At 39.8% G+C, this 16,320-nt stretch overlaps 1 protein-coding gene across 1 annotated transcript in view; it reads right to left on the bottom strand.

Moving 5' to 3' along the window:
* ELAPOR2 (endosome-lysosome associated apoptosis and autophagy regulator family member 2) overlaps window positions 1–16,320 on the bottom strand; it is a 192,671-nt gene that overhangs the window by 74,675 nt on the left and 101,676 nt on the right. Inside the window, exons 3-4 of the mRNA XM_062179066.1 lie at window positions 5,655–5,850; window positions 2,467–2,614 (exon numbers count right to left, since the gene is read on the bottom strand). Coding sequence (XP_062035050.1) covers window positions 2,467–2,614; window positions 5,655–5,818 — 312 coding nt within the window. The 5' untranslated portion in view covers window positions 5,819–5,850. The remainder of the gene's footprint in view (window positions 1–2,466; window positions 2,615–5,654; window positions 5,851–16,320) is intronic.

The raw sequence follows: 16,320 nt of genomic DNA, 5'->3' as shown, positions 1-16,320 counted from the left end.
TTTATTTTTGTGTACATGTTAACAATCTGCCATTCAAATGATCACATCCAGTATCTTTGGCACCAAACATCTTGTGCTTCCCAAGCAACTCTTCCAAAATACCCCGTGGGTGGGACAGTACAAAGAACACAATGACATCAAACACCCCATCTTTCTAATGTGACAAAATTGTCATTCACAAAGTAGGGTTAGAACAAGATCCTAAAAGAAATGTTCTCCATAAAACATATTTCCTAAAGCCTTACTGAACAGAAAAATATATCTTACCATCCAAATACCAGAGAATATCAACTACAGAGGATATTTACTTTAACTGAATTTAAGTGTCATATCTACATTTGTAAATTAATGACTACTTTCCTGCAAGTGTTAAGCCATTTCTAAGAAGATACGGACCCCAAGTATACCCTTGGTGGTCAAGGAGTAGATTAGCTTAACGCTTTGTTACAGCTGAAAGTAGACATGTGTTAGCTTGACATTCTACGGTCATCTGGAGACCCGAGTCCTGCTACTCACTCTAAAGATAACTGGCAAAGCTGTAAACTTAGTCCAATCACATCTGCTCAAGGTTTAGGTATCAGCCTTTTCTTAAAAGAAAAAAAAAAGGAGGGGGGAGAGGATTAATGGAAGTCCCATACATATCTAAAATTAAATACTTTATTGCTTTTAATTAAGTAATACAGCATGTTTCATTCTCAGAGCACAACTGCACGTTTCCATCTTCAAGCCATCAGTATGATTACTATGAAGTGGTGACCCTCTGAGCCAATCAAATGCAAACTATAATGCTGAAATACCAATGAAAAGAAATGTGAACTTGCCTTCCCTTTTCAGACAATAATCAGGAGCACAAAGGCGTCAGTGGAAGGAAGTAAGGAAATTTTATGCCCTAAGAGTACCTTTTTGGACAGCTCTCAAAGGGCCATTGGGCAACACAAACTACACACTTATTCTAACAGTTAGATAACTATCTTTCTTCTTAAATTTAATTTTAGCAACATCATCAAAACACCCTAAGAAATAGAGAATCATTCACTGTGAGAAGTGCTTTGCAAACAAAGTGTAACTTAAAAAATAAATTTGGTTGAATGTTGCTTAACACTGAAAATCACCAAAAAAAAAAAAAAGTTAGTGCTAGGAGGTACCTTAAAAGGTGCTGGTCGGGGCAGCATTGTGGCACAGCAGGTAAGGCCGCTGCCTGCAGTGCCAGTATCACATGTGGGCACTGGTTCAAGTCCTGGCTGCTCCACTTCCGATCCAGCTCTCTGCTATGGCCTAGGAGGGCAGTGGAAGATGGACCAAATCCTTGGGCCCCTGTACCAATGTGGGAGACCCAGAGGCAGCTCTGGCTCTTGGCTTCGGATCGGGCCAGCTCCAGCCATTTCAGTCATTTGGGGAGTCGGCCAGCGGATGGAAGATCTCTCTCTCTCCCTCTCTCTCCCCACCTCTGCCTCTCCATAACTCTGCCTTTCACATAAATAAATAAATCTTTTTTTAAAAAAAGGTGCTATCATATGATCCACCTTATAGAAGAGAATGCTAAGGACAGGAAGCCAACTTAATTTCTCAATAATACAAAGCTTCAAGAGCCAGATCGCTTGACTTCTAACCCAAGGCTCATTCTTTCATGGATAACATCTCTTGCCACCAGAATTTCCGAAATTGCTATTACCAAGAGCAACATAAATTTATTTTAGAATTGTTAGTTTATTTGGTCCTAAAATCTGAACCACACAAACTTTTTATAGATATTTTCCCATTTACTAGCTTAACCCACACTTTATTTGGTATAAGAAGTCAATCTAAAAACATTTTCCCAAGCATTTGGGTCATTGCCGTAACAATTATGTGCTAGGCTAGAGACATTTTATATAAAATAGCTAAATAAATTTAGTGGTAATAGCCACTGTTACACTATCACTTTACCCTATATTCTATAATGCTATTTAATCTCCTATAGAGATATCAACTATCCCGTCCACTTATACTTTTAAACTACAAAATTCATAGGAAGAGAAACATGTAGCCACTTCTTTTGAAGTAATTTCCTATGAATATACTTAAAGTAATTCTGTTTAGTAAAATGATATTTGAAACTTCAAAAAGAAAAACTCTTTTAAGTAAAAATAAAAATAGGTAAAAAGATAATTTTAACAAAATAGCACTTGTAGCTGTAAAAAAAAAAAAAAAAAGAAAACCAATCTTGAGAAAAGTATTTGTCACACAAAAAGTCTAAACTAAATGGTCACCTAATGATGCTAAGCAAAAGTAAAACAAGTCCAAGGCTACTCTGCAAGGTGACATCAAAAAACAATGTTAACCAGAAAATAATACTATAGAAAAAGTAGTTTTCTTTTAATATCAAAAGGTTCAGTTAACACAAAAAGCTGAGGAGGCATACAATGGGATGGGAATGCGACAGGAATGGCCCTTCAAAGGTGAATTTCAGAATATAAAAGGCCTTACAAAGAACTCAAAGAAGATGTTGTTGTCGACATACTGGTACTCAAAGAAGACATAACCTGACTTCTTCAGGTGCACGGCATAGATCAAAGACACGGTGCAGTCATCGCGATTTGACTCGATGTAGTTTCCTCGGGGCACCCAGGAGGAGCTGGGGAAACAAGACCAGGACGGACTCTGTCAGTGGGTCAGAAACCTCTCGTTTGGCAAAGCTACGAAATCTCCATCAGCAGGGCTGAGCAGAAAACACCAGAAGCTTTTCTGGAACCCCAAGGCCAACTCAGGAAGTTCGCCTCTTAGCACTCAGGATTTCCTAGACCTGTGTTGGGTCACACAGTCGGCTTGCCAGGAAACTGGTCTTTGTCGCAGAAATCTGACACCAAATAGATGACCACCAATTTCAGTAGCCTTATGTAAAACCATTCTTTCAAATACCCTCTGAGGTTTTATTTATAAACACAGACAAATGGCAGAGCAACACTAAAGAAGAAAGAGCACCAGGACTGGCAACCATGCAGATTATAATGCTGTGGGTTTTTCATCCTTTGAGATCTTCAGGCAGTTCTGTGTTATAAGAAATCAGTCACTGGGCCAGCCTGTGGCGTAGCAGGTGAAGCTGCTGCCTGCATCCCATATGGGCACCAACCGGAGTCCCGGCTGCTCCACTTCTGATCCAACTCTGCTGCTAATGTGCCTGGGAAAGCAGCAGAAAATGGCCCTAGTACTTGGGCTGCTGCCACTCACATGGGAGACCTCAATGAAGCTCCTGACTCCTGGCTTCAGTCCTGGCCATTGTGGCCATTTGGAGAGTGAACAGCAGTCGAAAGATCTCCCCCAACCCCCGCGCATGCTCTCCCTCTCTGTAATTCTGCCTTCAAAGTAAATTAAAAAAAAAAAAATCTTAAAAGACACACACAAAAAGAAATGAATCTCTTCTTAATCAAGGAGTTGGCTTTGGAGTTCCTAAATATTTGTAAGGTCACTCAAAAAACGACTGGTTATTTAAAACATATTATCATTGTACTGTAGGGCTTTTAAATGTTCCTAAATACATGACAGTAGCATGAAGAGAAAAAATGTAATTGTAACTATACTATTGTCAAATTTAATATTATGGAAAGTAAATAACTCTACACTATTGTAAGAATGCATGTTGTAACTTCACACTTTCACAACTTAAGGGTAAATAAAGATATCCTAAGATATAAAAAAGCATCAACCATAACAAAGAATTGACAAATTGTGCTTTTGCAAATTTTAAACAATAGGTTATCAAAGGACAGCAGTAAGAAAATGAAAAGGCAAAAGCCAGACATGTGTGCGTGTATGTGTGTGTATAAGAGACAAACAGTACATTGCAATTACTATAATACATGCATGCAATTACTCACATCCATAACAAACAACTCTTTCAGCTCAATAATTAAATGACAAAAAATAGAAAATGGGTAAAACACTCTGAAATTTCACAAAATTAAAAAAAACATGTAGATAATGAACATATGAAACATGTTCATTATTATACACCAGGGAAATGTAAAATTAAAACATAAGGAGATACCATTTTACACACACACTAGAATGTGTAAAGGAAAACAGGACATGACAATACTAACACTGAAGAACCTACAGAATAACTAGAACTCAAAACATACTACTGATGGGATTTTACAATAATATAATAATTTTGAAAAACTCTTAAAAATTTCTTATGAAGTTCAACATACACCTCCTATATAACCCAGTCAATTAAATAGAAGTAAAGAAAATGCAGATTAGATGAGTGGGAAAGGAAAAGGGGAAGGAAGACAGACATAGCAACACCCAAGTGAAATTTCCATTGGAGAAATTATAAGAGTACCAGAAGACACTACATTGAATAACTTGTGCTCATCATTTAACTTCTCTGATGAATAAACTATTCCAGGTTAAAAAAAATAATAATAAGCCATGCCAATAAATCTTGCACACCAAAATAAAGATCTGGAGTCTGTTATCATCCTACTAGTATGTTACTCTAAGGAACTTTTTTATTTAAAATATGCAGACATGGGGCAGATATTGTGGCGTAGTAGGTAAAGCCACTGCCTGCAGTGCTGGCAATCCCATATGGGTACCAGTAAGTCTAGGCTGCTCCAGTTCTATTACAGCTCCCTGCTAATGTGCCTGGAAAAGCAGCAGAGGATGGCCTAAGTGCTTGGGCCCCTGCACCCACATGGGAGATCAGGAGGAAGCACCTGGCTCCTGGCTTCAGACTGGCCCTGCTCTGTCAGTTGCAGCCATCTGGGGAATGAACCAGTAGATGGGAAGATTCTCCCTCTCTCTCTCTCTCTCTCTAACTCTGCCTTTTACATAAAAAATAAAATATATATAACACACTTTTAGAGGAATAATCCAGAAGAGTAAAATAAGTATATCAAGTCATTTGTATGAGAGAAACTGGAGACCAACAGCAAAGAGGAGAGAAAGGAAACAGACACAAAGAGAGAAATGAATGGAGGGAGGGTGGGGACGCGTCTTTCATCACAGCTCAACAAATCCCCAGCATCCTTAGCTCTACATCCTTAGCTCATAGTAAAAAGAAATGTTAAGCTCCTGGGGGGCCCTTTTTATCAGAGGGTAGGCAGAAGCCTTAAGTTTAATTCCTCTCAACGTGACCATATGACAGGAAATAGCACAGAGTCCACAAAGAGGGCAGGACAGAGTACAGCCCAGAGATAAATATTCCTCCAGTACTGCCACAGTCAAAGCTAATAATCTGCTATAGAAGAGACAAGAATTAACCCAAGGAACTTTCCGCCTCAGGTCCTTAAACTACTCTCTCTTATGGGAGAAAACCAAGTGTCCAAACAAAGGTTATGCAATCCTTCCCAAGGAAAGGAAAAAAATATGAAATTCTCCAACAAATAGAGCACAGTTAATAGAAACACCACTGACAAGTGCAGTTTATAAATATGAAAAAAATTAATTTGTTTTTCTAATAGCTTTATTGCATTTTTGCATACAGTATCTATTATGTCCTGAAGGCAATTATTTCAACCTCATGAAGATTCAGCTACATTATTTGTAATGGCTGTCCAAGAAGAAATGACTCCTGGCGATTAGCTTCCTGTCTGCAAGTGCCAAGATGACCCTCAACTACACCCTTCTCAAGCGCTCAGTCAAGGCCCAAAGGCTCCCTTGGTTCTTACTTGTTACAGCCGTCTGGCCTGCTGTCAGAAGGGCCCACCACAGTGTCCATGAAGGTTGCAATGTTGGAAAATCCTGCTGGCAATTCATCCCACTCATCAAATTTGATGCCACTGCCCAACGAGTAGGTGCCTTCTCCACACTTACTGCATACCTGATTCTTCATTTCTAGATACTCCCCGGAAGCACAGGAGAAAGCTGGAAGGCAAACAACGAGCAACACATTAGCCACGGCCCTCCCATCAACGTCCTCCCCTCCCCACTGGCGCCAGCATGATTTCTGTCAAACTCTTATCACGCCATACCCCAGGTGACCCCTCCCAATGGCTCCCTTACCACTGTGTGCATTTCCCAACCTGCCCAATTTATGCAGCTCATTCCTTACCCCATCCTCTCCCAAGTATAACAAAATGTTTATCATTTCCAGAATAATCCACCCTCTCCCTTTGGCTGTTTGGTCTTCTTTCCCAGAGATGTTAGCTAACCAAGCTTCTCCACTTGGAAAACTCCTGTTCCTAAATGGAAAATGGACCCTCTTCAGGACAGACCTTCTTCTTCCCCTGCAACCACGTGTTCAGCTGTTCCACACTACACCTATTACAAAACCTCCCTTACAACACTTAACAAGCATGCAGACCCTTCATCAATTTAGGTGAGACTCCGAGCTTCAAGAAAACAAGCAGCAGCAGCAGCATCATTTTTGGATTCTTAACATACTAAGTCCAAATAAAACGTTGACCCACTGAGACACAAAGGGGTAACAGGAGGGCCGTGGAAGAGCTGAGCAGTTTCTATCTACTCTGAAACCATGAACCCACTTCTTCAATACTCATGAGGCCAACCCAGTCACTTCCTCAGTCTGCAGCTTATTTCCACAGTTTCGTCCTCTGCCTATTCCCAGAGTGTGTGCAGAGACCGCGGACAAGTCACGTGGCCAATAGTAGGCACAAGGACAGGCGGGGGCGGGGGAAGGGAGGGAATTCTGCGGCTAAGTTTATCCATTCAGCAAAGGCAAATCAAAGTCCCCCAGGATTGTAGCTGTGTGCAAGTTGGTATTAGTAGCTCAAACCTGAAAAAAGGGTTTTCTAATCCTTTAATCAAGATATTAAAGAAACAAGAATAAAATAAAACCTCCAAATTATCCAATGAAGAAAAATCTCCCAGTAGGGAGTGAAACAGCAAACACGGCATTTGGATAGATTGCTCTTTCAGAATACACTGGAAAACCATGCCATAAATAAAAACAACCAAATTTTTAGAAAATTAAAGAATTAAAGGTAAAACTCACACTCATCCACTTGTCCACTGGATGTTGTACAATAAACTTCAGACATTAAAATCAGCATCCTCAAATCAGTAAAACATCACAAAATAAGACAAAGTTAGGCAGAGCATCGTGTGCTGGCTATAAGGTCAAAACTACCCTGCGACCAGACTGTACCACCTGCTAATTCTGTGACTTTAACTCCGCCTTCCTAGACCTTAGTTTGTCTCTGAAAAGATGGGATCGTAATCACAGAAGACACCCCATAAGGCTACAACTAATCATATGGTATGAAGCAGTTTGCACAGCCCCTGGCATATCACAAGTGCTGACCACATTACCCCATCATCACTAACAGCTTCCACCTCCAGACAGCACAGTTATAGAAAATGTTTTATTCTACTTTCAATGGCTTATGGGTCTTCTATAAGGGTACTTGAGAAAGTTCTTGGAAAATAGAATTTTAAAAATTTATTTTGGTACAAATTAATGTTGAAATGTGTGTGTAGTTTTTTTTTTTTTATAATCTGTACCTTTCATGATTTTTTTTTTTTTTTTTTGCAGGCGGCGGCTTTACACTGTACTTCTAATAAACAAGAGACAGAGGATGATATGTTCATCCACCGGATGAGGAAACTCAGCCACAGGACTCGTTTAAATGGCACCCATTTTAAGTGGCAAAGTAACTGATCTTCAAATTCTGGTTTTTCTGATTCCAAAGTTAGTGCCTCCAAGAAAATTCAATTCAAGCAACTGCTGCAACACCACAAAAAAAAAAAAAAAAAAAAAAAAAAAAAAAATTCCAACAGAATTCTTTATTGTACTTCACATCATTCCTTACTTCCCAACATGGGCTGTTAAGAAAGTCCATACGCATCATATATATTTATTTATTTATAAATATTTAATGTTTATAAATATATATGCAAATATATATAACTTATATATAACCATTTCCCACCCTCACATTTCTTATGGAATTTCTAGAGCTGTCATATCTAAAATATTAGAGGAATATTTTTTTTTAACTTTTATTTAATGAATATAAATTTCCAGTGTACAGCTTATGGATTACAATGGCTTCCCCCCCCCCAATAACTTCCCTCCCACCCGCAACCCTCCCCCCTCCCGCTCCCTCTCCCTTTCCATTTGCATCAAGATTCATTTTCGATTCTCTTTATATACAGAAGATCAATTTAGTATAAAGATTTCAACAGTTTGCACCCACATAGAAACACAAAGTGAAACATACTGTTTGAGTACTAGTTATAGCATTAAATCACAATGTACAGCACATTAAGGACAGAGATCCCACATGAGGAGCAAGTGCACAGTGGCTCCTGTTGTTGACCCAACAAATTGACACTCTAGTTTATGGCGCCAGTAACCATCCTAGGCTGTCGTCATGAGTTGCCAAGGCTATGGAAGCCTTCCAAGTTTACCGACTCTGATCATATTTAGACAAGGTCATAAAAGACAGAGTGGGGATAGTAACCAATGATCCTAAGAGTGGCATTTACCAGGTTTGAACAATTATACAGCATTAAGTGGGGAAGAGGACCATCAGTACACACATGTTGGGAGTAGAGCCATTGGTGGTAGAGTAGAGGTTATGATTACAAAGGAATGAGGCCCAAGTGCACTAGACAGGGCCTAGAACAAAGGACAGAGTCATTATTAGAGGAGCTAAGAAAGGTGCTGTCTAAGCTACAAGTAATTTTTCTGATTGAGAGGCAAATAGAACCTGATAGAAGGGGCTTGATAATAATCTGGTGGGCTTTAGGCCTTGTAAATTCAGAGGCCCAGACCTATCTATCTCTTCCCATGGGGTATATCCTAAGGGAGGTGTGAACCTCCTAGGGGAAGGCACTCTGTTGACTTTCATTACTTGGCTGGCCTGGGAGGAGAGCTGGCCAGGTAAAGGCAGGGGGCATCTCTAACAAGAAATTTACAGTTCTGCCTGCAATGTTGCTGACCCTACTTGACCATCCCCTCAGCTGCAGTGGTCACTTTGGAAGTTGGGCTGAGTGAAGGGCTTTTCAGCTTAGAGCCAATAAGATCTGTGGCTCTGACCTGGGCATCCTTCGACTCCAGGGCAGGTCCATTTCCAGTGATCCAACTCTTGGCAGAGCTGGCAGGGCTCTTCACAAGCTGACTTCTGCTGAAGCCCAGGCTTACCACATTGAAAGCCACTGCAGTGGACTGGCCTGTTGGGTCTCCTTGAGGGCAGATCACTGTACAGATCAGCCATTAATAGGCCTGCCACCCATTGCTTCTGATGCCTAGCTTTCTTTTCCTCCTGGTTTGTGTTAAAGCAGACCAGAGGATGCAAGTCAAGGGAGTGCCCGTGTCCCATCTCTAATCTTCGGTGGCCTGAACTACAAGTCTATAGTCACAGGCATGTTCTGTAGTAGTTTTTCTAAGGTAGACAATGCCCATGAGGAAAATTATATTCTCACTTTAAAACTTTCTTTCCCTTTGGTCTGAAAGGGAGGTTTTTTCTACTTACTGTATACTTCGCTGATGGCGAAGTGAATCTAGCTATGAGATTATTATTTGAGTTCTTATTTTGGCTATGCTATTGCAGAAAAATGTTAGCCATCTCTTTTATAAGGTCTAAAGATTAAATTGTGCATCCTACAGATTCCTTCATAATAGAATTAGTTTCCTACCTTGAGGAGAATAGAGAAATGAAAGAACAAGTTGGGCTTAGAATAGAGAAATGAGGGAGCAAGTCCTAGATCGCTTGCTGACAATAGCAATATCACATGAATACTTAGCAAACCGTTTCAACCATTAGATAACAACTTAAGAAAACATTTACCAGAAGGTCCAATGCCTTCTATAAATTTTAAGAATCATGTATTTGAAAACACCTCTTAAATATCTAACATGGTGTAGTTTGTTTAACCAGTAAACTTAAGCACAACCATCTAAAATGTTTTTAGTTTCTTTCTACCAACAAGTCTAAAACATATGATACACAGATTCAGGTCCCACAAATTAAAATGTATCTTTGATTGATTTTAGCAGCTTGAATTTATGGACAATCTTATCTATAAGCCATTTAAAATAAAACTCTTAATAAAATTTCCCCATGTGGACATACAATATGTACACACATATAATATAGCATAATAGACCAATATAGCAATTTTAATAATAGCTTTTAAAATCTTTAATTCTTTTTGTAGATTGCCAATTGATTTGAATTGCTTTTTCTTTTTAGTAACCTCAGTTAACCATACTTTCTCTCAGTTGGTACTGTTAATACATTATTGGCTTCATCTGTTTACAGAGCCATCCCAAAGTACTGAATACAATAAAAGTGGCTGGAAAAAGTCCATAGGAACCTATAGGAGGACAGCTAAACACAGAACCAGCAACGCTTTAGTTTTATGAGCAGCAGATATTCAAATTTTTGAAAAAAGCACATATTTAAATAACCCATAGCTCTTAATAAAAATTCAGCTGTTTTTGAACAATTAGAATTTAACAGACATCAAGAGAACATAATAGATTACTTTAACACATTGCTTTAACAGAGGATCTTAGAGGATCTCCAATTAGACTCACAGCAGACTTCTCATCAGAAACCCTACAAGCTAGAAGGGAATGGCGAGACATAGCCCAGGTACTAAGAGAGAAAAACTGCCAGCCCAGAATACTATATCCTGCAAAGCTCTCATTTGTGAATGAAGGTGAAATTAAGACTTTTCACAGCAAACAGAAACTGAAAGAATTTGTTGCCACTCATCCTGCCCTGCAAAAGATGCTTAAAGAAGTGTTACACACAGAAACACAGAAACATGGTCACCAATATGAAAGAAGGTAAAGGAAGGAAACCTCACAGCAAAAGATCACAGGAAGCTCAATTTCTCTTTGACATAGAATTAAACTCTGATGCTCTGTTAAAGCAATGTGTTAAAGTAATCTATTATGTTCTCTGTTAGAGGAATATTTTAGCAAGTTTCTAGTGTCTAAAAATCCCATAACCTTGTCTCTAAAAGAAAGACAGTAACAATAACTATCTAGGGGCCGGCGCTGTGGTACAGTGGGTTAAAGCCCTGGCCTGAAGCGCCGGCATCCCTTATGGGCACCGGTTCTAGTCCCGGCTGCTCCTCTTCCAATCCAGCTCTCTGCTATGGCCTGGGATAGCAGTGGAAGATGGCCCAAATCCTTAGGTCCCTGCACCCACGTGGGGGACCTGGAAGAAGCTCCTGGCTCCTGGCTTCAGATCAGCACAGCTCTAGCCGTTGGGGCCATCTGGGGAGTGAACCAGCGGTTGGAAGACCTCTCGCTCTGTAGCTCTGTCTTTCAAATAAATAAAATAAATTAAAAAAAAAAACAATAACTATCTCAAATACTTGTGAGAATGAGATATTCCAAGTATAGCATTTAGCCACGTGTCTGGCACAGAGTATACAATAAATATCAAGTACAATTACTAACAATACAATTCAGGGGCCTGAAACATACATTTCAGTAAGAACTCTGCTAGTGGACTGATGATTTTGTATTTCTTCAGGATAATTATGTAATCAAAGCTAGTTACATGGATATAGATAGGGCCTTTACTAATACAGAGAAGCTAGAGTATCCAAAGCTTCTGATATTTTAACCACCTGCTACTCCTCAATTCTCTCTCTCTTTCTTTGATAGAGACAGAGAGAACTCACATCTACTGATTCATTCCCCAAATACCACGAACAGCCACGGCAGGGCCAGGCCAAAGCTGGGAGCTGGACTCCTTTGTGGGCAGCAGACACAATCACTTTAGCTGTCATCTATTTTCCACGAGCATGGATCTGCATTAGCAGGAAGCTAAATCAGGAGCTGGACCCAGGTGACAAATCCACATACTCAGTCACAGGACACAGGTGTCCCAACTGCCAAGCTAAATGCCCACCTTTTCTCCTCAATGTTTCTTTCTCCTTCCTAGCCACGGATCAAAGGAGAAGAAGAGCCACACGTTGTTGCCACATGCGGCTGACTCCAGGAGATCACGCCAACAATCACCTGCTGACCTCTTCTGAACATGACCGGTGATGACCCCTCTTCCTTTCCTGAGATCTTTCATCCCAGCTTCCTGCACTGACCACCTCAATACTGCCATCTTCACATTTGGTTTGCACTGGATGACTTTTTATATAATCTTAGAGACGACATATTTCACAGGAAAAATTTTTAGAGGACAATAAAGGACACTTTGGACCTGCAGGATGATAGACAGTTATTGTAAACACCTGTTCTTGGCCATTGTAAACGTGAACTGACCATATTTCATCTAAATCAATGAGTTATTTCTAAAACAAATCTTGCTTTCCTTCTTCAACAATCTTAAAGTCCTAGAATATCTCAAGTAAAGATAAACTCTCTAGTTTTGTTGAGAACGGAAAAATTTGCCTAAGGTCACACAGTACTTAACAGTGGGATTTCACAATATTTTACCTAAGTGCTCAGAGGAAGAGAGATCTTTTAAAACCCAACCTCTTGAAGTCTAAACCATAACTAAGAGGTCTTGTGCTGTACTTACTGTTCATTTTCTCAGCTCTGTGCCTCTTTTCCGGCACCTATTTCTGCTTCTGTCAAATTAGAAAGGTTCAAATATGCAGGTGTGATGAATTAGATGTGAAAAAGCATTTTTATTAGTCAGTCACCACACAGCAAATGGCCAGGGCTATTTACTTAACCCTCTGTGCCTCCATCCACTCACATCCAGTGAGAACACCACTGTCCCTTTCTCCCTCACAGCACTGCTTGTGGTAACCAGGTGAGAGGCTGGAATCCACAGTGTCTGCAGAAAGAGTGCCATGAAGATGCAAGGCATCACAATGATCACCGGACTGCCAGCACAATGTGCCAAATAAGTCACTGAACTGAACCATTTATGTGCTGATCACATCTACGATGTATGCCTCACAATACAGAACATCTATATTTAATCTTTTCACCATGGGGTCCCTTAGTTTAGGTTTTTCTTCCTCAAGAGACCTCATGCATCAGAAGGCCATGGCTATCGATTACATTAACTCATAAGTCATTAATTTTTGCTATTTTTACCTGAGGTTTTTCATTGCTAAAGTATATTTTCTAAGCAGGAAACATAAGTAGTAAGTAGTAGTAAAAGGATTTTCAATTTACCTATTTAATGAGATAATGATAGTGAACCTATGCAATCTAGGGAAATATTTGAGCAGCACATTGTATTAATTTATTCAATAAAGATTTCTTGAGTGTCTACTATTTATAGGCAAAGACAAGGTACCAAAGATATAGTCCCTGTTCTCACAGAGCTTCCATGATAGCCTAGTCTAGACTTACCATCCTCAAACCAAGTTCACATCTCATTAAGCCAAAATTCACTATAAATTCTATTATTATTTGTCAAACTGTTAATAGCTAGTTATAAAATAACTACATATTTTAAAGGGAAATGTTGATTAAGTCAATCTCAGAAACAAGATAAGGCAATTTTTCTTCAATTATTCTCATTTAACCAATAAATATAAATAGGGTTAAAGTCATAGACACTGTTGTCACAGACTACATAGGAGGATGCTCTGGCAATTGTTATTACTATTATTCACTGCCATTAAGAGCAGAATAAAAACGTAAAGGTGGGGCAGCCATTTGCTGTAGTATTTAAGGCACCACTTGGGACACTCACCTCCTCTATCCGGGTACCTGGGTTCAGGTGATGGTTCTGCTCCAGATTGCAGCTTCCTGCTAATGTGTACCCTGGGAGGCAGCAAGTGATGGCTCCAGCAGTCAGGTCCCTGTCACCCACATGGGAAAATGACACTGAGTTCCCGGCTTTTGGCTTCTACCGGGCAAAACCCTGAGCATTGCAGGCACTTCAGCAGTAAATCAGCAGATGGAAGCGCTGTTTGTCTCTTATTCTCCCTCTGTCTCTCTAATTAATTAGCTAATTTGTTTACATCAAAGAGAGACAAAGAGACAGAGCGGTCCTCCATATACTGGTTCATTTCCCAAATGCCTGCAACAGTTGAAACTGAACCAGGCCAAAGCCAGAAATTCCATCTGGATATCCCACATGGGTAGCAGAAACGTAACTACACAAGCCATCACTTGCTGCCTTTGGGGTGCCCATTAGCAGGAGCTGGAACGTGAACCGAGGCACTCTGACATGTGATGCAGGTGTCCTAAGACATACAATCCCATCAAGGTGGCATGTACCAATGCCATCTCACTAGTCCAACTTCAGTTCACAATTGATCACACTGATAGGTCTAAGAGTCAAAGGGATCACACAAACAAGACTAGTGTCTGCAAATACTAAATGATAGAATCAAAAAGGGAGAGAACGATCCAACATGGGAAGCGGGAGACACAGCATACTCATAGAATGGCAGATGTCCTAAATAGCACTCTGGCCTCAGAATCAGCCCTTAAGGCATTCAGATCTGGCTGAAGAGCCCACGAGAGTATTGTAGGCATAGAAAGCCAAGACACTCTGGGGAAAAAAAAAAAAAAGAAGAAGACCTAAATGAAAGATCTCTGCGAATGAGATCCCAGTGGAAAGAATGGGGCCATCAAAGAAGGAGGTACCTTTCTCTGAAGGGAGGAGAGAACTTCCACTTTGACTATGACCCTGTCAGAATAAGATCGAAGTCAGCGAACCCTAAAGGCTTCCATAGCCTTGGCAACTCATGACTAGAGCCTAGGGAGATTACTGACGCCATAAACAAGAGTGTCAAATTGTTAAATCAACCACAGGAGTCACTGTGTACTTACTCCTCATGTGGGATCTGTCCTTAATGTGTTGTCCAATGTGAAGTAATGCTATAACTAGTACTGAAACAGTATTTTTACACTTTGTGTTTCTGTGTGAGTGCAAACTGATGAAATCTTTACTTAGTACATACTGAATCGATCTTCAGTATATAAAGATAATTGAAAATGAAAAAAAAAACTTAGTTTTAAATTGGACATTGCATAGAAAATTAATCAATTTTTTAAAAATATCATGTAGGATCTCTGTCCTTAATGTGCTGTACATTGTGATTTAATGCTATAACTAGTACTCCAACAGTATTTTTCACTTTGTGTTGCTATGTGGGTGCAAACTGTTGAAATCTTTACTTAATACATACTAAACTGATCTTCTGTATATAAAGAGAATTGAAAATGAATCTTGATGTGAATGGAAGGGGAGAGGGAGCGGGAAAGGGGAGGGTTGCGGGTGGGAGGGAAGTTATGGCGGGGGGGGGGGGAGCCATTGTAATCCATAAGCTGTACTTTGGAAATTTATATTCATTAAATAAAAGTTAAAAAAAATAGCTATGCTAAATGCCTACATTTAATTAATTTTTAAAATTAATAATGCCGAGTTTATAAGTCTCAAAAAAATCATTTAGCCAACTAATTATCATTATCAGGTAACTTCAACTTTAAGCACCATCCTGTACTCACAGGAAAACAGGAAACAGCACCTAAGAGCAACTGAACAGAACATGAACCCAGCAAACCTCAGATCTTCCTACTCCATCGTCAGCACCAGTGGAGAAATCAACACTGGAACACTATCAAGTTCTTTCTTGTGAAATTCTTAGACACAGAATAAAAAATAATTTGTGACTCTCATTTTACAAAACTGAAGGTGAGATGGGAAACCCTAAACAGCCCATTAACAGGCCATTTTCTGCTAACATCCTCAAAATTCACGTTAAGCTGGCTCCTGGCTGCCTTTGGCTGAGGGAATACTTGTACCCTTTAATTAGGAAGATTTTTTTTATCCTAGTAGGGTGATTTTCATGTGGAAACATACAAGGTGACCACGAAGGCTGGCTGTGAATTCAGCAACTCTCTGCCACGCTGCACTGAAGGCTAGCTGAGGATGATGGAAGGGAACCCTGTCCAAGTCCTAACAGTCATGGACATTGCAACGTCCTGATCAAGAGAAAAGATCGATGAGCAGTAAAAAGACACACCAGCACTGCATTGTAATTCACAAGGTATGGGACTTGAGGTATGACTGGCCACAACATGAATAAATCTGTGCTATGTAATCACATTTGAAACTATCAGAATGACCAAAAGGTAATTTCAAGACTATCTGGTCCAAACTGTCCCAATTAAGATCTTAAGTTTTGTCATAGTTTGACCTGGAGTAATTTAGTCTATCGTCTCTAGCAGCAGATTGTCTATCTAATGAACTCCCATGACTCTCTACCCAATAGACTCCCAGTGGTACATGCAAACAAGATCTTACTATATATAAGCTGAGAAAAACACAGTCTTCATTTCAAGTGAAAAGAACAGCCTTAGAAAACAACTCCGTTTTGGCAGCCAAGTGCACAAGTTCTAGTTCTAGCAGCACCTCTTAGCCACGTGAAGTGACAAAGCTGCCACAGAAACTCTGAAATAATTACTGGAATTGA

Source organism: Lepus europaeus, chromosome 20 (genome assembly GCF_033115175.1).
Source record: "Lepus europaeus isolate LE1 chromosome 20, mLepTim1.pri, whole genome shotgun sequence".
Taxonomy (NCBI): Eukaryota; Metazoa; Chordata; class Mammalia; order Lagomorpha; family Leporidae; genus Lepus; species Lepus europaeus.
The sequence above is the reverse complement of the archived record's forward strand: the minus strand, read 5'-3'. Positions and strand labels throughout refer to the sequence as shown.